The sequence below is a fragment of the Muntiacus reevesi genome, chromosome 4 (genome assembly GCF_963930625.1).
Source record: "Muntiacus reevesi chromosome 4, mMunRee1.1, whole genome shotgun sequence".
Lineage (NCBI taxonomy): Eukaryota > Metazoa > Chordata > Mammalia > Artiodactyla > Cervidae > Muntiacus > Muntiacus reevesi.
Genome location: NC_089252.1, coordinates 72231460 through 72256016, shown reverse-complemented (window position 1 = coordinate 72256016; position 24557 = coordinate 72231460). Strand labels below are relative to the sequence as shown.

General features: G+C 48.0%; 2 protein-coding genes across 16 annotated transcripts in view; one reads left to right on the top strand and one right to left on the bottom strand.

Annotated features, from left to right (window-relative positions):
* Window positions 1–24557, bottom strand: part of CCR8 (C-C motif chemokine receptor 8) — a 140866-nt gene that overhangs the window by 38362 nt on the left and 77947 nt on the right. For 11 of the 15 annotated variants that reach the window (XM_065933056.1, XM_065933054.1, XM_065933047.1 and 8 more), the window contains 6 exons: window positions 6990–7086; window positions 5837–5942; window positions 4220–4348; window positions 3990–4098; window positions 2897–3032; window positions 2641–2791 (listed from right to left, as the gene is read on the bottom strand). The gene's annotated coding sequence lies outside the window, so the exon portion shown is untranslated. Of the gene's footprint in view, window positions 1–2640; window positions 2792–2896; window positions 3033–3989; window positions 4099–4219; window positions 4349–5836; window positions 5943–6989; window positions 7087–9738; window positions 9929–24557 lie in introns of all 15 variants that reach the window. The other 4 variants (XM_065933046.1, XM_065933058.1, XM_065933055.1 and 1 more) reach the window with 4 other exon arrangements.
* CX3CR1 (C-X3-C motif chemokine receptor 1) lies at window positions 13118–24033 on the top strand. Its single transcript, XM_065935244.1, has 2 exons — window positions 13118–13189; window positions 21072–24033. Exon 2 carries the CDS (start codon window positions 21081–21083, stop codon window positions 22155–22157), a length of 1077 nt encoding a protein of 358 aa, XP_065791316.1. The 5' UTR covers window positions 13118–13189; window positions 21072–21080; the 3' UTR covers window positions 22158–24033.

Sequence of the window (24557 nt, the reverse complement as noted above, 5' to 3'; positions counted from 1 at the left end):
TCACCAGATCCTGTCCTTGAACTTCTTTCAACCACAGACTATGACAATTTTCCAAGATGTACCATCCTCTGTTCCTGACAAGACCCTGTGAGTAAAGAGTCTATTGAGAATCTGCTAGTAAGAAGACACTCTAACGTGACGTAATTCACAGAAATGATAAGCCATCACCTTTACCGTGTCCTCATTCCATGGTGAGAATCGAGTTGCAGGTCCTGCCCAGCTCAAGAGGAGGGGATCATACAAGGGTGTGAATGGCAGTTGAGGGGATCATTGGACCATCCTCGAGTCTACCCATCACAGTCTTCTGAGAGTTTGATTAGACACAGGCTCATACCTCCTCATCCTGTGATCCATGCCTCCTAACCTTCCTTAATTTTTTCTACCCTTTTGTCTTGCAGTGCAAGTCTGGTAGTATCTTCAGAGCTTTCTTAAAGTTCACAAATTCTTCTTCTCCTGTGTTTACCCTTAACTCATCTGTTGCATTTTGCATTTTTAGTCATTTTGTATTTCTTATTTCCAGAATATCTACTGTTTTCTATATCACACAAAGTAATTTCCACAGTCTTGTTATTTCATCATATTCCACTATTTTTATTTCTTAAAATACATTAATATATTAATTTGAGTCTTTATTTACAATTTCTGTATCCAAAGTCCTCGTGGGTTTGGTCTCAAGGTTTGATGTTTTTGGTTAATTCTGATCATTGCTGGCTCAGTTCCCCATATGTTTTGATTTTCCATTTGATTGGATTTTTGATTGTGAACTCATATTACTTGGAATTTTACCTAAAATTCTGCCTTTTCCGCCCTGCTCTGCCTATTTGGATCTATTTTCACCACATCAGGTATGTAGCCCTCTGTATCTCTTCCTGTGACGCTGCCTCAGCTTGACTAGGGTTCTCCCAGAAAGATCCCTAATCTGCTGTACCCAACTCTCTGCTTCCAGCTCTGGAAGCCTCTCCTTCCCTTGCTCCTTTTAAGCCTAAAAGTGGTAGCAGTTCATCTTGCCGTTTTGCTGTGGGGGCGAGGTTGCTGCCTCAGTCCCTGTGGGGCTGCTATTTGCCCCTATCTTTGTAAATAGCCCCACCCTTTTAAAAAAAAATTAGCTGCAGCAGATCTTCATTGGGGCACACGGGACCTTTAGTTGTGGCACAGGGGATCTAGTGCCCTGACCAGGGATCCCAAGCCAGGCCCCTTGTGTTGAGAGCGTGAAGTCTTAGCCACTGGACCACTGGAGAAGTCCCTAAATAGCCCTTTATAAATCAACTACCTGATTCAATAGAGTCCGTACTTGACCCAGCTTATGCGCCTTCCCAGACTGCTCAGCCCTGCTGGCTTTCCGAACACTGACTGCTTCCCAGTTGGAGTGTCCCATGGTGTCAGCATCCCCAGGGGTTAGGTGACGGCTGTAGGGCAGCCTCTGTCACGTCCACTGCACCCGCAAACGTGCCCGCTCGGCCTCTAGGTCTGACCTGCCCGTACCCACGGAGCCTCAGGCTGTCCCAGTGGCTGCCCAGAGAGCCCAGGTTACAGAACCCAGAAATGCATGGAAGTGAACGCCCCAGGGGCGAAACGTGGACCAGAGAGGTTTAAGAGAAAGAGAGGATTAAGCCGCTTGCCCTTTGCCCCTGCAGGTGACTGTTCTAAGAGGCGGTGGCTCCCCGTGTCTCTGGGAGAGGTCCCACACGCCCTGGTGACCGATGCACTTCCTCGTGAAGCTGTGGCCAGCTCAGGAATAAACCACTGTGTACTGTTCTTCCTCTCCCAGCCCCACTTCCCTTTTCCCTTCCCTTTGTTTCCTTGACTCACACATCCCAATATGGCAATCACTACACAGGCTTTTTGCGTCAGCCTCTGCTTTCTAGGGACGGAGCGAAGACAGGCACTGAGGGGCTGTCCTTTGAGGACTCTGGCTCTGTGGGGGCCTCAGACGGACTCCCTCCTTCCCAGCCCAGCCTTTGTCTCCCTGTCTCCTCACTGCAGAGGTACAGCTCATGAAGACCAGGCTCCCGACCTCAGGGACCCCAGGGTGCCCAGGCTGATGCAGGCTCCAGTTTTCCTCACTTTTCTGAATTTGCATCCCAGGCTCTGAGATCTTTCTGGGCTTTGCTGCCACATCAGTCATTTATTTTAAAAGGTGTTTTAAAATAGTCACCCAGTTTCTTAGGTAGTCTGAACCAGAAGGGTGGCCCTAGACTTTCTCATTGACTATATTACCTAGAAACCCTCTTTCTATTTTGCATTTTTTTCTCTACCTTTTTCTTTCTTTTCCTCACCCCACTGTCTTTCATCCCTTCCAGGATATGACGTAGGCATAGTCTCTGGAAGGCAGAGACTCCAGACTGAACCTTTGGGATTCAAAGTTCTGCACCCCTATCCTACCCTTAGCCTCAGCTCAGGGCTCCATGAATCTGCTAGAACAGGCCAAAAGCAGGCAAGCACACTCCGTGGATCTCCTGGGGAGGCCCTACGGAGGATGTGGACTCGCCGTTTCATCATCCATCTGAGTGGAAAGCGGGCACACACGCGTGGGCTCAGCCCTCCAGCCACCCCTGCTTCTCACACACAGAGGCAGGGCTGAAAGAATGACTCAAAAGCATTTCGAAAATAGCTGCCCATGGCCCCTGACGGTCAACTTACGTATAACTCTGACTCTCCGAGCAGTGAGCGCCCTTTGGTCACAGCGAGGTCCCAGATGACATCATCCGTGAGATGTCGCATCGGCCCGTGCACCCCAGACATGTTGTTCAGAATCGGTCACCCGGCAAATGAAGGGTCAGTGGAAAAGCAGCTGCCAATAACGACACAGAAGAATGGGCAGTTTCACGAACCCTGTGTGTGCCAGCTGCCTGCCTTTCTGAAGGTCTGCCTGACTGTTCCCCCCACCAGGTGTTACCTGAGCAGGAACGCTTCTGAGCGCTGGTCACCCACAGTGTGGTGTCTCCAAAGACCACCCTGGCGATGGGGGGCCCAGGTGCACAGCTGAACTCGAGGAACTCTTGAAGGGAACCAGGCAGCTTTTCCATGGCGGCCTCCAGGGAAAAATCCATTCAGTGACAGGACTGAGACCTGGCCCCCTTGTCCAGCTGCCTCACCCCTTGCCCTGAATGTCAGTGACCTCTGGATGTTCCCCAGGGCCCCGGAGAGTGGCCTGGTGGGCCTCACGACCTCATCCTTCTCCTCCCCACCGGGCCTTTTAACTTCTCTGTCCCTCCTCCCTCATCCAATCTCCGCTTCCCCCCCAACCCCGCCCCGCCCATGTCTTCAGCAGATTCCTTGTTCAGTCTTGTGCTTTACTGTTTTCCTTGTGTTTGGTAAACTTTGGAGTCAATGTTACTGTCATTTCTGTGTGTTTTGGTGTGAGGCAGAAGCCTAGGTAAGCAGGCCTTGAGGTGTGCATCCATCAGGGTAAAAGAGGCGCATGGCTTCAGCTCTGCCTGCAAAAGGCTTCTGAGTGTGGGGGGCAGGAGGGGTGCTCAGGGAATACATGACTTGTTCTCCTGAATGCTCCCTCAGAGCATCCTTTTCAGTCTTTCTCACAGAAGTCCTTTCAAGCCGAGCATTCTCTCCAGATGCCGGGCTTTCTCTCCTTCTCACTCCCGCCCGGCACACTTGCTTTCTGCCAGCCTGTCTGTCTGTGTGTCTGTCTCTGCACCTGTCTCCACTCTCCTCCCCGGCTCCTTCTCCCTGAGAAGAGGGGGAGGTGAGTGGGGACTCAGAACAGGGTGCAGCCCCCGGGGCTCGGCCTGGAGAGGAGGGATGGAGACATCTGCTGGGTGACTGCTGAGTCCACCTGGCCCTGCCCGGTTTCTCGGCCTTTCCAGGCAGAACTGCTTCGCTCACACTCTTCCATCTGGGGGGAAGGAGCCCGAGGGTGAGTTCCAGTCCCCACCCTGGCCCTGCACCCGGCGCCGGCGCCCACCAGCCATCTGCCCCCTTTCACCATTTCCCCTTCGCCCTGTGGGGGTCCCCAAGACAAGCACACTTACTCGAAGATTTTTAGGGCTTGGACATTGTTTCCCGAGAAGCCTGGGATCTCCCAAAGAACAGGGCTGAGCTGGGCTTGACCGGGTGACCACAGCCCCTCTGAGGGAGGCCCTGGAGCGGGGGGCAGCCCTCGGTGAGGAGGAAGGCCCTGGAGCGGGGGGCAGCCCCCGGTGAGGAGGAAGGCCCAGCGTGGGAGCTCTCCAGGTCCAGCTTGCGCCCCTCAGGCACTCACCCCCTGGCGGCTGTGGGCGGCGGCCGCCCTTCCAAGCTGCCCTTGTGACTGGCTCCCTCTGGCGGCTGCCGCAGGAAGTGCTGACGGGGTCAAAGTGCAGCTGTCCACGTAGGTCAGGACCCGAGGTTCCTGTAAACTCCCAACAAGACAAATGTTATTCTCTGTTCTGCAACCTTTTACCTCTACAGGAATGGCAAAGTGTTATGTCTTTAAGGTCAGAACCTTGAGAATGGGCTCTCCGGTGTATTTCAGGCTATAGGCAGCATTCTTAACTGGAAACAAAAGCAAGAGAGTACAAAGGCTAGGCGGAACAGATCTGATATGGAGTCAGGTTTGTTCTTCCCTGTTACAAGGGGACCGTGCTGGCGCCAGGATACAGCAGTAGATAAGCACGTCCCTGCCCTCACGGTGCCTCTGTCCAACGAGGAGACAGACATCAGACACGCTCCACATTCAGGAGGGTGCTGGGAGGGTGGGGCCGGTCCTCTGAAGACGAAATCAAGGACTGAACTGATGGGTTGGGGGATCTAGTACAGCTGAGAGGGCTGGGGAGACCGCTTTGTGGAACCCACTTGCCCTCTAAAGAGATAGCCAAGGAAGGAGAGGAGGGGAGCAAGGAGCGGGGAGAGAGGAGGGACGGAGGAATGGGAGGAAAGGGCGAAGACCAGAGAAAGCTTAGAGTCTGAGGACCTGAAGTGAGTTCATAGCTGCTGAAGCGTGGTGTAGCAGGAGTTTAAACCAAGGGATCCTGGCCAAAGGAAGAAGTGTGGTTCACATAGAAAATGGGCTGCTCTTCTGTTCCCCTGTCACCAGGCTGTAGAAACTTTTCCGTGTGCCCATTTGGCAGAGAGACAAAGCCTTGAGGTCACCTCTCCCTCACTCCCACTCCACCACTGGCCGACTCCAAAATCTCGCAGAGTGGGACAAGCGGGCTGCTTTGTGGGACAGCTCCGAGGGGTGTCTGGCTTGTAGTATATGTCGTAAATGACCAAAAGCTTTAGATCAGTGCCTTCCAATAGTGTCCAACAGCAATAGCCACCTACATCATTTCCTAGTAGTGATTTTTAAAAGTAAGGAGAAACACGTAAAATTACTGCTATTAAAATATTTTATTAAACCCCATACCTCTAAGATATTATCATTTGAACGTGCAATTAACACAAAAATTATGAATGAGATAGGGAACATTCTTTTTTTTTTTCATGCTAAGTGTTCAAAAGCCTGGTAAATATTTTATACTTACATGCCAGTGCAATTAGGACTAGCCATATCTCCAGTGGTCCATAGCCACTTGTGGCCCATGACCACTGTGCTGGACAGTGCAGCTCCAGACACTGCAATTTTGAAACCATGACTCCCAGGAGAGACTGACCCGCCAGCACAGGTTTCTGCCACCTTTCAGAGAAGCTTTGGAAGAATCTTCAGGCCATACTAAGGTCAGGTTAAGTTGTGAGCTTGGCCTGGAGTGCAGCCTTGACCTCCACCTCTGGCAATGCACCTATCAAACATGCATCCCCAAGACTGCGAGTCTGCCCTCATTCATCATACCAACATTTTTTTCTCCCCAAAGAACTGAATATAACTGGTCTTTTTTAAAGTCTCCAAGTGTATTATTACCTGAAGATGCTGAAAGAGGACATAAGAGCCAGTGTGATGTGGTAGAAAGAACACTGCAGGGCATCAGAGAAGAGAGAATCCAGTTTCTGCTCATCTTTTACCAGACCTGTGGCCCAAAGAGAGTCACGAGTCAGTACAGGGCGCTAAGCAAGAGCTGCGAGTCCAAAGTCAGACTGCAGCTCTGGGTCCTGAACTGCGCCCTTTTCTGGGCCTTTGTATCCTCTTCTGTAAAATGGGACCAGAACCTGCTCTTTGCTTACAGGCAAGGTAACCACCACAAAGCACGAAGCACAGGGCTTGGCTCGGGGTACACATTAATAACTAGGATGATGATGATGATGTTATTATCTTTGCACCTCTGTTTCCTTGGTTGTGAAGTGGAGATAAGTATGCCTCATGAACCTGCTTTCTAGGGTTCTGTGAGGCCTACAAGAAAGAGTGTGAAAGCACTTTATGAAATTAGGAAGCCCTTTATCGAGTCCAAAAATGACTCCTCAGTTTCACAGCCTAGCTGGTGGTCTGACTTTAAGCAGCACTTACAAATTCATAATTGGGAAGTGGAGTCTGTGCTGTACCCGCAGCTCCATGACTGGACAAGGCAAGGCCTTCATGCCCAGCTTCAGCCCTCTTTTCCTGGGTAAAGTCTGACTTCAGCTCTGTTTTATCATCTATATGATGGGCTGAGTACACACAGCTCTCAGGTCACCGGGCTGAGGGTCAAATGAGCCCCTGACTATAATGTGCCTGGCAGAGGGTCTGCCTGACTCAGAGCCCGGGAGGAGACCTTGCTTCCCACACACACCTCAGCCAGGCCTGGGCCAGCAGTTCATAGATGACCACAAGGTGGAGCCCCAAGGCTTTCATTTAGGAAATGATTCCCCAACCTCCCCAAGAGGCATTAATGGTAAACAATCCACTTGCCAATGCAAGAGACCCAGGTTCGACCCCTGGGTTGGGAAGATCCCTTAGAGCAGGAGATAGCAACTCACTCCAGTATCCTTGCCGGGAAAATTTCAAGGAGCATAGGAGCCTGGTGGGCTACAGTTCATGGGGCAGCAAAGAGTTGGACATGACTGAGCCACCAAGCACTCAATTCACCAGCCTGCTCCTCCCTGCCCATCAACAACCCCTCCACTTTCCATTTCCCCCTCACCTGCTGCTCTCTCAAGGCCAGGAGGAAAGCCCTTTAGGAAGGAGTGATGGTTCTCCACTCCGAGTCTGCCCAGAAGTGTCACTTTGGGTTTGGTAATCTGCAGAGAAATAGTCAAGACACTGCATGTATGTAAATTTCTGACCTGGGGTGGACTTCCTGTCCACTACCCCTCAACCCACCAGCTGAGTGCTTGGAGTTACTCTGACCTCCGTGGATTTCAGGTTCCTGCCCTGAAAGGGAATTCCTGTGGGAGAGCTTTGTACACTGTGGGCTGAGCTGCGCATGCCGTCATGACCATTGTTCTCACTGTCCCCATCCTGTGGGCTCCACCATGTTGGATTCCCTAATGCAAGAGGGAAATTCCCTCATTGGCTGCCTGACTGTTAAGTTCTCACCTGAACATCAATGCTGCTCAGACAGGGTCACTCCACAATAACAAAAAGACTGGCCCCACCCTCCCACATATACCTCTGGACCAATGTTGGTGATTGTTGCCCCGTTACCAGGGACAATTCTAGCCCATTTCTATACCCCCACGTCCCAGGTAAAATTTATCAGATCCCAAATCATGGAATTCCCCTGCTTCTTGGCAGCAGCCAATCTAGAATTGACTCTGCCTCCTGGGTCCCTGCACAGACTCAACCAGCCCAGGCCCAGATCCTGTTAAGTCCCTCCCAACCCACTGTCACTCAAGAATCCTTATCAAGGGAGCAGCTGGGATGGAACAGGATCACAGGCAGTGAAGAGAGGATTGCCAATTTTAAGGGGATAGGCATTAGTGTTCAAAGTCCCAGAGACCCCAAGAGAAGGTGGCACATTGAGCGGCCCCCCAGTATGTGAGGCCCATCACCCACCCTCTTGACTCTACACAGCTTGGTCCTTCTGGCCTGTGCTCCCAGGTGAAAGCTTCCACCAGAACCTCTTAGAAAGAGAATGTTCCTTCCTCCATGAGCCCCCTGAATGCAGATTTTTTATTACCCTGTTTGGGACCTTCTTGCCTTGAATAGTAAGTCTTCATTTCCTGAGGGCCCACAATGTTCCAAGCATCATATGACGTGCTTTACATATGTCATTGCTAATCCTCACACTGTCTTTGACTTATGGGTAATTAGCCTAATTTTTCACAATAAGGAAACTCCGGCTCAGAGAAATAAGTTTACCAAGGCCAGAGAGCTTGAGTGGCAGGGTCAGGATCTGAACTAGGACAATGTGACTCCCAGTCATTGTGGGTCCGCAAGCTCTTTACCAAACTGTAACTTAAAGGCTTGCCAGTTTCACCTGTATATACCACTCCCTCCCAAGAACGCAGCTACTGCAGATTTCTTTGGTTATCAAAGCCATGCTCTTTGAGTAAACCTGAGGGGCACCCCACAGCCAGAGGGTGTCTGATGGGCTGGGCTGTGTGTGCTGACTGGCTGTCCAGCGTGACGCTCTGGGCCTCGGGGAGTGCTGGGGAGAGGTGGAGAGACCAGGAGGGGGAAGGCAGCACCAGGAGGACAGAGGCAAGACAGACCGCTCCCCTGTCCTTCGGATAATGGCTGATTGCTCAGTGTTCGCAGAGCAGTCTCTTTTTGCAACCGTGAAATGTGGAAGCCAAACCCAGATCAAGACCATGGAGGGATCGGGTAGAGACCCTGCCCTTTTCGTGTCACAAACAAATAACCAGCCGTGTGCACAGGGTTTGGCACGCAGGATGTGCTTAATAAATAATGAGGGACTCGCTGGTGGCCCAGTGGTTGAGTTTGCCTGCCAAAGCAGAGGCCACAGGTTTGATCCCTGGTCCAGGAAGATCCCATGTGCCGCGGAACAGCTAAGCCTGTGCACCACAACTACTGAAGCCTCTGAGTCCTAGAGCCTGTGCTCCAAAACTAGAGAAAAGCCTGAGTCCAGCAACAAAAACCCAACACTGCCAAAAAAAAAAAAACTTAATAAATAAATACCTAATGAATCAGTGAGCAAACAAGTGAGTCAGGCTGGTGATGTGTGGCACAGGTACAAAAATTACAATGCAGAATAGCGGTGGTTAGCAAACACTATTTAAGAGTTAGCCTGCAAATGAAAACTCATATTGGAATAAAGGGACACTTGTGCTTCAGCTTGCAAATGAGCCTGTAGAACTTCTGCCCGATTCTGTTGAGGTTTAGAAATATTCCAACCCAAAGGAGACTCCTGGAGAATGACAGACCCATTTTCTTCTTGCTTAAAAATTTTTCCCCAATATTTATTTCCTGCTTTATTGAATATAACTGACATACAATATTAAATAAGTTTAAGTGTTAATGTGTAAGTTACTCTTATTATGTGATGATTTGATACATGCATAGATTGTAAAATATTTACCACAATAAGGTTAGTTAAAGCTTCGTTTACCCTGTTCCTGAGCCCAAGTTTATACTGCTCCCCACATGAAAGTGAAAAAACAGTGAAAGTGTTAGTCACTCATGTTCGACTCTTTGTGACCCCATAGACTGTAGCCTCTGTCCACGGGATTCTCCAGGCAGGAATACTGGAGTGGGCTGCCATTCCCTTCTCCAGGGGATCTTCCCGACCCAGGGATCGAACCCAAGTCTCTGGCATTGCAGTCAGATTCTTTACCATCTGAGTCACCCATCTGAGCGGGGAAGCCCGCTCCCCACATGAAAGGCCAATACATTGAGAGACGAGGAGTGGAGACAAGGAATAACGGCTTTATTTGGCAAGTCAGCGGACCAAGAAGATGGGTGACCAGTGTCCCAAAGAACCTTCCTACCTGAGTGAGAACTCAAGAGTCCTTTTATACTAAAAGCAGATGGAGTGTGGCTGGTTACTGCAGACTTCGTGATGCTGGCCAGACGCTGGAAGGGATGTGATAATCCTTTGTCCTTGCAGCTGTCCAGGTAGGTCTTGTCACAATGAACCTCCAAGACAACCGTTATTCTCTGTTCTGCATCTTTTTATCTCTATATGGATGCAAAAGTGTTACACCTTTAAAGGTCAAGCCTGAGAGGCAGAGCCTTGAGAAAGGGCTACTATGTATATTTCTGGCTGTAGGCATCATTCTTTTGCAAGGTGCAGAACCAGCAGAACTCAGCATAGCAAACAGCACAAAGATGAGAGCTAGAGGACTAGGTCCCATGTGGTCCCAGGTGTGTTCTCTGTTACAGCTCCTCTCTGTCAATGCCCATTCCACAATCCTGTAGGAAAAGGGGTGAGGGCCATTCTGGCTACTTCCTACCAAACAGGTGGGAAGATAGGGTCATTGTGTAATGGAAATGGTCAACTTGGGGCTGGAAGTACTCCCGAGTCCCAGGCTGGGCATGAACAGTTTGAATCATGGGGACGTGGATACCCTTTTTTATGGCCCGGTCACAACACTTAGACAAGCACTTGAACATACACATAAACTTGGAATAAGGCTGCCCATGGTGCTCTGCCTATGAACTTCATATCTTCAAAGAAAAGAGGATTATTTTCCCCCTTTGGCCACACTTGAAATAGCTTTATTAAAGCATTTCCTTTCCAAAAAGTGGCTGTCACCAGTGTAGTGAAACCAAAGAGAAGAGCAAGAGTCATCATCAGTTATTTGGTAAGAGGCTTAACTCAAAACAGCAACTTAATATTGCCTAGCGTCTCACAAGGCCAAGTCTGCTTTTCTTCATCCCGTCCAGTCTCTGGAGGAGTGAGTTCTACTCAGGTGTGGTGAATCCATGGTCTTATCCTGGCTAATTTACCAGAGGAGTGAGTGTTCTGCAGCACCTTTTATGGTCCTGTCCACTTAGCAGCTAGTTGATGCCCAGGTCCTTGTTCTCTCCAGGTTTTGAGGAGGACTTGATCCCCAGGCTGGAAAGGGTGCCGTGCCATCTTAGTTGGGTAGGTGGATGAATTGAAAGCAAACTCAAGAATAAAAGTTCATATAGTTCAACTATGTTAAGTTGGCGACTGCTAGGTCCTTTAAGACATCTACAGATTCTCCTACCCAGGCAGACAGCTGGAACAGCCTACCACACAATACTCCTGAGGGCTTACTTCTGGGAGCCACTCTAATCCATTGCAGGGCAACTGGCAGGGCCTTACTCCAGGTTAGTCTCCTGACTTATTTCAGCAGTGGTCTCTTTCAATATGTGATTCATTTTCTCAGTTTTTCCTGTTGATTGTAGTCTTCAGGATGAAGATAGTTTCCAACAATATGCAATGCTTTAGATACCTGGTGGGTTATACTGGAGACAGAAGCAGGCCCGTTGTCACTTTGAAGGGTGAAGGCAATCCAACTTGGAGAGAGAGTTCCTTAAGGAGGGTTTTAACTACTTCATAGGTTTTCTCCCTCTGGGTGGAATATGCTTCCCTGCACTCTGAAAAGGTGTCCATAAGGAATTCCCTAGTGGTACAGTGGTTAGGAATCCATGCTTCTGCTGTTGGGGACCTGGGTTCAATCCCTAGTCAGGGAACTAATATCCCACCTGCTGTGTGGTGCGGCCAAAAATCAGAAAAGAAAAGGTGTCCACAAAGACTAACAAGTATCTGAAGTTTCCAGCAGTTTGAGGCATCTGAGTGAAGCCCATCTGCCAGTCCTCAGTGGGACCAGCTCCTCTATATTGGGTTCCCACCTGGGGGTGTCCAGCAGCAGTCTTTGGATTATTTTTGGCACACATTGCAGCCTGGCCAAAGGCAGGGAGAGGTGGTCTGAGACTGAGGCCAGGGAGAGCCTGAGAGAGGAAACTGGGCAACAGACTTCCTCAAACAGCAGCTGGTCACCCAGCCTGCGGTGCTGCAGACCCACCCACAGCTGGTTCTGGGCGAGGAGAAGGTGAGGTGGGAGCTGGTGGGGTAACCCCACCCTCAGGAGACCACATGGGACCCAGGGGCGCGCTGGGCGCAGGCTGTGAGCACAGCGGTGGCAGCCGGGGAAGGCCGTGAGAGGGGGCGGGCGGGGCGTCACTGACCATTCAATGAACATGTGTGCTGAAGGCCCGCTGGTGCCAGAACCTGTTTAGACCCTGGGGTACAGACAGACCAGAAGGAGGCTTGGCCTTAAGCATGACTTAGGCAAGTAAGGAAGTAGTGGAAAGGCAGTGCAGCCGAGGTGATTGAGATTAAGTCAGAGAACCAGCTGGCCAGGGCGGGGAGCAGGAGCAGGCCTGGATGTCAGGGCCTGGCCAGGAACCACTTCCCGCTGGAGCAGCCTGGGCCATTGCCCTTCAGATACAGAACCTGGGCTAGACTGCAGGGCAAAGGGAACCACTACGTGCTTGAGGAAGGTGAGGGGAACCATAATTATTAAGCATCGACCAGGAGCCAGGCGCTCAGTCGGTGCTTTCTGTATCAATGCCTCTCAGGTTCACTGTGTTTATCAAACTCCTAAAAATTTCATTAAAATGCAGTCTCTGTGTTTCATATCTTATAATAACCTATAATGGAAAAAAAATCTGAAAAAGATATATATGTATAAATGGATGTACGCATAACTGAATCAGTTTGCTGTGTACCTGAAACACTGTAAGTCAAATACACTTTGATAGAAAAAAAAAAAATTTAAATAAAACAATGTAAGCATACCTTAGAAATATTGTGAGTTTGGTCCCAAACCACTACAATAAAGTAGATTCACAACAAAGTCAGTCACATGAAAAAAAAAAACCTAAAAATACAGATACCTAGAGATGACTTTTCTTTATAGCAAATAAAAGCTTAGAAGGCATCAAAAAAAAAAAAAAAAAATGCAGAGTCTGATTCAAGAGGCCTGGGGTGGCGGCAGCCTGAGGTGCTGCATCTCTGAGAAGCTCCCAGCTGGGATCACACTTTGAGAAGAAAAACTGTAGCTCACTTCATCTGCACTCCAGTGCTATCCAGTGAGTATCACGGGCTCCCTTTTATTAGCAGGAAAACCGAGGCTCAGTTTCCAGGCCTGCCTAAAGGCACATCATTAAAGAGAGCTACCCTGTTTCCTGCCCGCTGCCACCCACCCACTCCACGCGAGAGGTAACGCAGTCCCCAAGTTAACACACACCCTCCCATCTCAGCTGGCCTCCAGCCTGGAGCTTCTGAGCCTGCAGCAGCATCTAAAGATAGTCTGCCTCACAGGAAACCAGATACTATTGGCTAACTTTGCAAATAAGGATGCCCTCAGAGGAAAGGGAGATACTCTCTGACAGACTGTGACTGGGACAGGAAGGCTGACTGGCGCATCTCCACCTCTCGGGGTTCCCGCCCCAGATCCAGTCCAGGTAGGAGCAGAGGGCTCGTTTAGCACCTGTGGGCGCGCTGGGTGAGGCACAGTGGTCAGAGGTCAGAGTGGGTTAACGACGCTGGTTTGTTTTACTTGCCAACAAGGGAAACCATTTTCCAGAGGATCTTACAGTCTAAATGTACTAGGGGGCTTGGTAGGGGAAGACAGTGACTGATTAGATCACTTATGATGATTCCACCATCATATGGTGGAATATGATTAGAAGTGTTAATAATTCTGTTTCAGGGGCATGGAGAAATGTTCATTAAAAAAAAAGCATCATTTAAAATTGCATCTGCAAGCTATTATATATAGGGTGGGTAAAAAACAAGGTTCTACACTATAGCCAAGGGAATTATATTCAATATCCTATAATAAACCATAATGAAAAAGAATATATACATATATGAATCACTGTTCTATAGCAGAAATTAACACCTTATGAATAAACTACAATAAAAGAAAAAAAATAAAAGGTAAGATTGCATCTGGATGATATTGAGGAATTACTGTTAACTTTCTAAGGTAAGAAACAGCAGCAAAGTTATTATTATTATCATCATCTTTTTTTCCTGGTCATACTGCAAGCGTTGCGAGATCTTAGTTCCCTAAGCAGGGATTCAACACCGCCAGGGCAATAAAATCGTGGAGTCCCAGCAACTAGGACCACCGGGTAACTCCCATTATTATTATTATTGTTAACTATCCACATCTGTTTTATGCTCCTTCTCCATGTATTCCTAGAAAGATTTTTTTTTTTTAATAGGAGCAATAAGAATCCACTGTAGAGTCTGAAGCATACACATACAATTTGTGTTTCTAGGAATAAAATAAGTAAAATAGACAGCAAGCCCTTTTATGATCTTTCCTTCTGGCACTACCCTATTCTTGACTTTCTGTTCAAAAGTGACACGTCTTTTCCTTGTCTAGGTCTTTATTTTTTTCCCTATAATTAAAAACTTTTATTTTTTCTTTCTTGAGTTTTTTCTTTCCTTTTTCTTCCATGCTTTTTTGCACCATCTGCAATTTTTATAATGAGCATCTACTGCATTTATAATGAAAACTATTTTAGTAATAAACTGCTGATAGACTTTGATATTCAACACTGACGTATGCTTTTATAATCACTGTGAGGACATTCGGGCTCAGAAGGTTGGTGTCATTGGAAAACATCATCTTCAGAAAGAAAGTATGAGTGGACACACATATGGGTGAATTGCAACTCTTGGTAGGGAAGAAAACCTATACAACATCTCTTTAAGTATGTTCCTATGCCCTTTTGTCTTTTCCCTAAACCTATGTTCATTGAAAACATAACACACTCAAAGGACGGTGTGCAGGTCAACAACTTATAAACTGATCTCCCTTCTAACCACCATCGAGGCAGCAGCAGAGAACCTGACCAGCCCCCGGCAGCCTCCACCAGGTCTCTCCCGATCACCACCCCTGCCCTCCCAGAAATCACCCCAGTCCTCACCTTTATGGTCACTGATTCTCTCCTTGTCCTTATAGCTTTACAAGGATTTTAAGGCTTTACATGGATTACCCTTGCCCATTTCTCACCTTCACATTTGTGAATTCATATGGTAGATCTATTTTTCTGGTTTGCGTTTTAAAAATGCATTCATACTGGGACTTCCCTGGTGGCCCAGTGTTTAAGACTCCACGTTCCCAGTGCAGGGTGCATGGAATCAATCCATGGTCAGGGAACTCAGAGCCCACACGTTGCATAGCAACGCCAAAAAAAAACAAAAGCATCCATACTGTAGGGGATGTAGATGTATACACAAAAATGTTTATGACAGCACTGTTCACCATGGTCTCAAACTGAAAGCCACCCAAGGGTGCACCAGCATAAAACAGACAATAACCGTGGGACACTCATATGGTGCAATCCTATTCAGCAATGACAATGAACAGACCACAGTCACAGCAATAACATGAATGAAATACGACCAGAAACACTTAGATGAATTTACAGGTAAATGAGAAATTGGCCCATATTCACAGGGCACTTATCAAATACACCCCATCACTTTTCTTATACTCTTGTTATGAAACAATAATAAAAAATTCACAGAGACTGTATCTCAGACATTTTTACCTCTACAGAAACAAGCACAGTGCCTATTGTTGGGGAAACAGAATGAAAAGCAACATATCTGACCCAGAAAAACCTCTCCATGAAGACAGTAGAGAAAGAACTCTGTCATTATTGAATAAGAATTAAACATCATATGCATCACAGGCAAACCGCTACGAGGTAGCAAAGACATACAAAAAAACCTCACTTCAGACACAACCCCTTAGACACATGTTCTCAAGACACTCAGCAACTAGTGCTCAAGTCAGGGAACGTGACAGCCACACACAGTTCGTCCCAAGTCCAGCATGGTCATCGGTACTGGCTGACTTCATCCAGAGGAAAAACAAGCTGCTCATCTCTTTATGATCAGAGGTAGTTGTCTAACTTGAAGCCAGGTTCCTGCCCAAGTCAGGCTCCTGTCCTCCCCCTGGCACTGGGAGTCTGGGCACCAACATGCGCATTTCAAAGAGATGGCTCCCACCTGGGAAGCTGCAGAGGAAATGATCACATTTCCAAGAGGGGAGAACGTACTCAACAACTCTACATCTTCTAAAGTAAATGCTCTAAGAAAAAGGAGACAAGGGGACTCTTGTCCCTTATTTTCAACAGGCAGAATTAAGCCTCTTATTTTTAATTTTTACTCGTCCTTATGCCACTGTATGGTAAAGATACTTAATAGATATTGACTTAATCCACAATTAATTAATAAGCAAGTCTATGTCTTCTTCAGTTATTAAAAAAGGAAAAGTCATAAAGCATTTCTTTTCTAGATGTCACAGTTTACTTTGGCAGAGATAGATACCATGAAGGACGCTGCAGGGGAAAGCAGAGGGAGGCGTGTGAAGCCCAGAACAAAGGCCGGTTCTGTGCAGGGGTCTCCCCCATGTATAGTCGTTTCCTGTTACTGGTCTCGGCTTGGGGTGTGCATTTGGTTTGTATAGAACACTGGTGGGTGGTCATGCCAAGTCGTTCTAGGTTGATGACTTGCTGCAAGAATAGAGTCACTCCATTTACTGCATGGAGCATGCTGTGTAAGTTGTAAAATGTGGCCACTGCCCCTCAGCATGGAATTCAAGGCCCCTCCGTCTGCCTGTTTTTGCCTTTTCAGACTTAGCTCTCTCTGAATCCTAAGGAGAGGTCTCTTATAAAAATAATTATCACTGTAAACTGGAAAACCAGCAGGTTCTGAAAACGCAAGGGCTCAAAGAGCCAGGGGTGTGGACTTGGGGTCAGACTGAGAACCTTCCTACGTAGCCCGTGGTGAACTCCAGATTTGTCAGAACCCAAAATTAACTGATTCAGCTCTCTGTCTCCAAGCAGAACCTCATCTGAATGCTGGGTGCCTGTGAGCCCAGAAGCTTCGCAGGTTGCGGGGCAGTCACTCTGTGGACACGAGGCCACACTTCCCCTGGCCCAGGACTCACGCTGCTCTTTTAAAGACTGCTTGTTTCCTTCTGTTCGGTCCTTGGAAAACTGGTTATCCAGAGCTGACCAGGCTCTCAGATATGGTCCAGTCCAGGGCTTTCATTACCCACATCAAGAAACTGAGGCACAGCTGGGAGGGAGCTGCCAGCTGATCTCGGGGCGTGTGGACCCCTATGAAGTACACCGCTCTGAAGAGCAACTCTGCGTATCTGAAGGCAGGAAAGAAGCAGATCCTTTAGCTTTCAGCCTTTTCTTCTCCAGAGAAAAGGATCTAACTTTTCTCACCATGATTACTGAGAGTTAGATTCTGAGGGTCTGGCAGTGAGGACCAACCACTTGGTCATGGCTAGAGAGGCAAATAATATCTCCTCCTCCTCCATTCCCCACCTGCTGTTTCACTGAGGTCAGCCTCTGGGTCCTGAGTCTAAACCCAGGAACAGTGCTCCGGGTCACATCATGAATCTTATCCTTTAAAGGGGGGAGGGTCACCTCTACTATTTTCCAACTCTTGTTCTAGAGATGTGGCCTGCAGTAACCTGCAGAATTTCCCTCCAAGAGGAAAAACCCGGTGCAGGGCAGGGAGCATGGCTTTGTGAAGAGACGCATCTGGCTTAAAATCCTGGCTCTGCCGCTCCCTTGGATAAGTTACTAAAGTCTCTCTGCTTGCTGGTGGTTATTTTGCAGTCATTTCCCACGAGGTGTTGTGGCAAGAATTAAATAGGGTCTTATGTCTGTAGCATGACACTGAGCAGGTCCCCAGGAATGGCAGCCTTCTCTCCTAAACCGGGGCTTTCAGAGGATAATCTCAGGTTCTGGAATGTCAAGAGACAGTGGCACCCACGTAGGGAAAGTTGGGATCCAGGATCAAGCAATTCCTGAGTTTTGTTTGGTCCAAAGGAAAAATATTAAGCCTAACAATTGGCATTAGACTGAACCTCAAACCCGTCTGTACTCAAGGGCCTAAAAGGCCATAAAAAGAGAGCAAGGAAGGTAAATACACAAGGCACAGTGGATCTAGAAAATGGTAAGCAGGACGTGAAGCCAAAAGAGAGGGGGAAGCAACACAAAAAAGACGTTGGGGAGAAGAAACGGGATGGAGGCCACCTAATGAGAAGGAAGTATAGAAAAGGGAAGCTGATTGGAAAAAGTGGGTAATGATGACCAAAAAAAAAAAAAAAAAAAGGTTAAAAAATAAGTGAGCGGGCCAAAGAAAAGGAAGTGACCAGAGGAAGTAGGACAGGATTAGCAGTAGAGCTAGCTGGGTGTTTTTTAAAGCAGGTTCTACAAAATTCATTTTTACTTGACCAAGACAGCCATGTGTACTCAAAGTTCAGCTTCCAGGTTCAGCCCAGACTCTCCCAACTCAGCATCATTTAGTAAAACGTTGACTTAATAGAAGAGAGGGTGAGGAGGCCCAAGTATAGTTGGGGGGATGTGTGCGGAGCAGCCTAGATTAGTGCGGTGGGACCTGTGTTAATGCTTCATCCCAGCACCCATCCTTCCCCTTGCAACCCCATCTACATGGACCTCACTTACTAGATGCTGCAAGGGCTTATTGCATTGGATTCTTGCACTTGATTTCTGGTACCTCAGGGGCCAGAAGGCCAGTGTCCAGCCTGAGTGAAAGCCAATTAGATCCCTGACAGCCCTCTGACTCCTGGGCATTGACCCTACTCTCATGCTGCCAAGAGTCCTAATTTCAGGTTCCTGGCCCAGGGCTGGAATATCTCAGAGGACCTAGAAATAAAAAGTCCACCCTGCTTGGGCTCACCTTTCCTGAAAAGGTGCCTGGATAAAACTATCAAGTTCTAGACACTTTGTGTTATTTAACCCTTACTGCAATTCTGAAAGGAAAGTTCCATATTTAATTCACTGCCCTGCTGAAGGGCTCCAGGGATATTTGTGATGAGAGGACAGGGAAAGTGCAGCAAGAGCTCGGAAAAGTTCAGGATGTCTGGAACAAACAGGTGGCAGGTGGCAAGGAGGTGCCTGGTCCCTCCTCTCTCCTTGCTGGGCACCTGGCTCAAGGCCGCCATGTGTGTGCCCGTCCCCTTCTCGCCTGTCTCCTTGCTCTTTGGTGATCCAGAGACAGCTGCCTGGAGATTTGTAGGAGGTCCCTGTGTATGAGACATGGTGCCAAGAGAACATCAAACCCAGCACGTGTGTATTTGGCAAAAATCAAGTCAACCTAAAAGCACCAAGTTCCTGGGCTTTAGGACTGAATACAGGCCCCAAAGAGATATGAAATGATTTTTATTGTCCTTTGACTCCTCTCTAAGTCAACACTGCCAGCTCCTGATACTGGGGGGAGGAGGAGGAGGAGGAGGGGAGCTAGCCCCAGCATCCCCAACAAGGACTTGACTGTTTGCTATCCTACAAGCTGCAAGTCCAGGAAGATGGGCTCCAGCTGCAAGCCACCTGCACCACGTGGCTTCTCCCTGCCTCCCCACATTTCAGTTGAGTCATCTGACATTTCTGTCACTTAAAAATGGTTGAACATCAGCCACTTTATATGGTTCGACTTAACTTTTGTTGATTAAGATCATGGCTAGAGGATCCTCTCTGAGAAGAGGGCATTGTAGCCAAGAGCAGAGAGAGCACACACTTTCCTGGGGCTGAGGACTCCATCCCAGCCTGAGATGGCCCAGGTCAGAAGGCCTTGGGCCACTTGGCCGGCAGGCTAGGTGAGACAGAGAAGTGGACCAGCATGCCACGCTGAGGCTGGGAAGAGAGAAGCAAAGGGTGGGTCCTCGCTGTGGCAGAGACACCATCTTGGTATAACCAGCATGAAAAGGGTGTAGCGGGGTGTGGAAACTCCCTTGGTTAGAGAAGTGTGAGCTTTGGTTTGAGCTGTGCTGGGCGACAGGCAAGTGACAAGCTGGAGGTGTGTGCTGAGGTTTCTGAGAGCCTGTCTTGTGGTATCACAAGGAACAGGAAGGGTCCCAGAGGTCTATGGCGAAAGGACTCCCCTTGCAGACTCTGGAGTGAGTCCTGGCTGGGAGAAGGGAGGATGGGCAAGTGTCACGTCCCAACCTGAGCAGAAATATCTTGCCTTTCCATTTCTGTCCAGAAAGAAACAGAAAAAGAACAGTGGGGGAGGGTAGGCCACAGTGAAGTGCAGGACTGGTAATTATTAATTAGCCCCTGGAACCCGAGGCTACAGGCTAACTGAGCCCGTCCTCCATCTGGGATCCGTTGGCCCCTTCATGACGGCAGAGGCCTGGATGATGCTGGCATACCCTCTGCACTTGTAGGATGACTGATCATCCCTGTTGGCTTAGAATTTAGGGGTTTCCGAAATGTGAGACTTTCAGCGCTAGAACCAGAAGAGTCCTGGGCAAATCAAGGCAAGGTAATCACCCTAGAGTATCTGACTGTAGGATTATTCCTTTAGGAAGGAATAATAATCCTTAAGGATTATTCATTAAGGAAGAAAAAGACTTGGTTCCTAGAGGAAGAGGAAAAGAAATGACTCGCAAAAACAAAGACAGGTCTCTGGGTGCAGGTCTGCCCAGGGCTCTGCGGCATCTGAGACCTCTCTCTTCAGTCTTCAAGCAGGAGAATCAAGGGTCCAGAGGGTAGAGAGGTGGAAGAAAGGAAGGGGGTGGAGAACAGCACTGGGGAAGTTTGAAATGGAAGTGTGAATTATGGTACTAGCTCAGCTGGTAAAGAATCCGTCTGCAATGCAGGAGACCCCAGTTCGATTCCTGGGTTGGAAAGATCCCCTGGAGAAGGAATAGGTTACCCACTCCAGTATTCCTGGGCTTCCCTGGCGGCTCACTCGGTAAAGAATCTGCCTGCAATGCGAGAGACCTGGGTTCGATCCCTAGGTTGGTAAGAACCCCTGGAGGAGGGCATGGCAACCTACTCCAGTATTCTTGCCTGGAGAATCCCCATGGACGGAGGATAGATGGCACACTACAGTCTATGGGGTCGCAAAGAGTAGGACACGACTGAACAACTAATACACATACCACCCCATCCCTCTCCCCCTGCTCGCTCATGATCCTCTCTCACCCATCCACACCCTGGTTAAGCTTGCTGGCTTTCAGATAGACTTTTGAAAATCAAAGAAAAAATATCTGTCTCAAGCTTCAAAAGGCTGACGTTCAAATGCTAACTGAGCCATTTACTGTGTAGTTTCTGGCAAGTCACTGAGCATCTCAGAGACTGGTTTCCTCTCTGTCAGAGGGGTCTGTTGCAGCCTCCATCACAGACATTAAATAAGACTGCACATATGACACTGGGAAATGTACTGGTCAGACACCCTACCAAAAGTTTGTTTCTTCCAGTCTGCCTCTCCTTAGCGGAATTCCAACTTTGTTTCTCTGAGAACTCATGAGAACCCTTGTCTTCCTTTCTCATCCAGGTGCTCACCATGCACACGACCCTCCCTGAATCAACTTCAGAAAACTTTGAGTATTATGACCTTGCAGAAGCCTGTGATATAGGGGACATCGTGGCCTTGGGAGCTGTCTTCGCGGCCATACTCTACTCCCTCGTCTTTGCCTTTGGCCTGGTGGGAAATTTGCTGGTGGTGTTTGCCCTCATCAACAGCCAGAAGTCCAAAAGTATTACTGACATTTACCTCCTGAACCTGGCTTTGTCCGATCTGCTCTTTGTAGCCACCTTGCCCTTCTGGACTCACTATGTGATAAATGAGCAAGGCCTTCACCACGCCACGTGCAAACTCACCACCGCCTTCTTCTTCATTGGGTTTTTTGGAGGCATATTCTTCATCACCGTCATCAGCATCGACAGGTTCCTGGCCATTGTCCTGGCTGCCAACTCCATGAACAACAGGAGCGTGCAGCAAGGGGTCACCATCAGCCTCGGCGTCTGGGGAGCCGCCATCTTGGTGGCCACACCCCAGTTCATGTTCACCAAGGAGAAAGGAAACGAGTGCTTTGGCGACTACCCTGAGATCCTGCGGGAGATCTGGCCTGTGATCCTCAATGTGGAAATAAATCTTCTTGGCTTCCTGCTCCCCCTGATCATTATGAGTTACTGCTACTTCAGAATCATGCGGACACTGTTTTCCTGCAAGAACCACAAGAAAGCTAAGGCCATTAGGCTGATCTTTCTGGTGGTGGTCGTGTTTTTCCTCTTCTGGACACCCTATAATGCCATGATTTTCTTACAGACGCTCAATCTCTATGACTTCTTTCCCAAGTGTGACGTGAAGAGGGATCTGAAGTTGGCGATCAACGTGACGGAGACAATTGCATTTAGCCACTGTTGCCTCAATCCCCTTATCTATGCATTTGCTGGAGAGAAGTTCAGACGATACCTTTACCGTCTCTACAGGAAATGCCTGGCTGTCCTCTGTTGCCATCCTGTCCACATCAGTTTCTCTTCGTCTCTGTCTGAATCACAAAGGAGCAGGCGGGAAAGTGTTCTGAGCAGCAATTTTACTCATTACACCAGTGATGGAGATACGTCCCTCGTTCTCTGAAGGGATCCCAAAGCTGTGTCCCTCCAGTGAGGCTGGAGTTTCTGAGTTGACACTGAATAATGAGGACAGATTTTAAAACTTCTTACATGCAAGAAATAATGGATTCAACGCTCCCAAAACAATCCTAAAGTATTTTTGAGACGTGTGCTAAAAATTTGAATGATGAAGAGTAGACATGGCGCTTATTGCCAATGTCAGGACTTCCCTGTTTATAAAGGACATAAATTCAACTCAAACTAACTCAGTCTGAAAAGAGGCAGTAACATTCACCTTGTATCATGGGCAATGGGTGGTGAGCCCTCAGTGAGAGAAAACTAGAGACTGAATCTAGCTAGCATTTCCTCTGACTCTCAATTCTCTGACTGGTAAGGGAGATCCCATAAGTGGTAAGAGAGATCACATAACACATCTTTGTCATCCGAGAGGGAGTGAGACCCATCCTTCTCCGATGCCAAGGTCGAAATCTCCAGGGAAGGGCTCTGATTTGCCAAGTTTGTATCAGATCTTCATCCCCGGGCCACGTGGTGGTATCCACAGGGAAGAGGTAGACAAGATGGCAGCTTCCATTCCAATATTGTGGTTGGAGATGCAGGAAGATGCATTTCCAAAGAGCTGAAGGTGTGGGTGCTTCTTTGATCAGACTGAACAAGAATTGCCCACCAACTTTACTTGGTGTCTGGCCCAGCCTCCCTCCTGATCATACTGGCCAGCACACACTGCCAGACTCTTCTTCATTAAATCCTCTCTTGTCACGTCCCCAAACCTACAAAGGTTCCCCTAGCATAGACTGTATCAAGTCCAAACTCACATGCCTGGCCTCCAAGATGTTCCATCATACAGTCCCAATAACAGATTTCCCAGTGCCTTCTTTTCTCAAAGGACTCCAGCTCCCTCCTCAGGCAGGTCTCTTCCATCTGGTTGCATGCATCACCACCTGATCCAGAACCCAGGGGAATAAACAGAAAAAAACACTGGTTCAAACTGAGAAGGCATGGTTTCTGATCTCAACTCTATCACTTATCCACTGGATAACTGGGGGCCAACTGAACTTAGTTTCCTCATCTGTAGAATGGAAATAACAGTTCCTTTTGCGTAGGAAGCATGCAGCATGAGGAGCCAGACTCCAGCTCTCAGAGATTCCAACCCTCTTGCCAGGCTCCCAGACTTCAGCTTTACCCCCACCTGGCACCCTGCTTAAGTGGTGCTGTTGACAGAGCTTGGAAGGGCCTCACAGGCTCTGCTGTGTGATGCAGCTCTTGACACGGAGGAGGCTGGCTCCCACGATGGTGCTCAATGGACACTCCTAGATATACAGATTGATAGGTTTTCCTGACTCAGTCCTCCCAGGCTGGCTGGACCATTTCCTCCCAATCAACTGGTGACAACCCTACCTAGAGAGAACCTCATCATTCATGCCACTGCCAACCTGAACAGCCCGAGTCCCAGGAACAGCTTTCCCTTTCTCAGTTAACGTTTGAGACGGTCTAAAACTTTAAAGCTTGAAAAGCAATTGTAATCATGCTAAAGAAAATATCACCTATAATCTAATCGTGCAGTATCTTCATGTGTCCACTGGACCTTGTTCACAGCCTCACATGTTTCAAGTTGCAATCATAGTGTACAGACATTTTTATAATCTGCTTTTTTTTTTCTCTCTTAACATTAGGCCACAGATAATGCTCTGTTTCTGCATAGTTTTGTAATGATTATTTTAGAAGACTGCCAGGTTGCGTCCTCACTGAAGGCATCTGACTTGTTGCTCTATTTCTCACTCCTTGGAAGTCAATGTATTTGTTTACCCAATGACAGAATGAATTACATTCCATTAAGATCATGTACTGCAACTTATCATTACCCTGTTAATAAACACTTCATGTGTTTCTAATATTTAGCACATACATATTTTACAGCACTTTTCTGTGTAATTTCCTTTCTCCCCTTCAATTACTTCCTTTGGATGAATTCCTTGCCATGGGGCTAACTGGGCCAAAGGGCATGGGTACTTTTTAGCTTTTGACACATAAATATGAAACTAATAAACTGCAAAACCTTTATTGAGCATGTATTATATGTAACATGTGAGCTCAAATCCAGAGCTGTTCCAAAGATGAGTGTGATAAGGCCTGTGCCCTCAATGCTTCAGAGGCGCTTGACATTTAAATGCAGAACTCAGAAGTTAAAAAAAAAAAAAAAAAAGCATACTCTTACATTATTTGGTAACACAAAAATAAGGACACCTGACCTGAGTCATTAAGGATCTTAAGACCCTAACCTTAGAACATCTTACCTGAGTCTTAAGATCTTGATATTTTAAGAGAAAAGTCTGAGAACAGTGAAAGGCATTGGGAACAGAGTATGTGGTGGGAAGCTGCTGGAGCTCTGGCTCAGACAACCAATGGA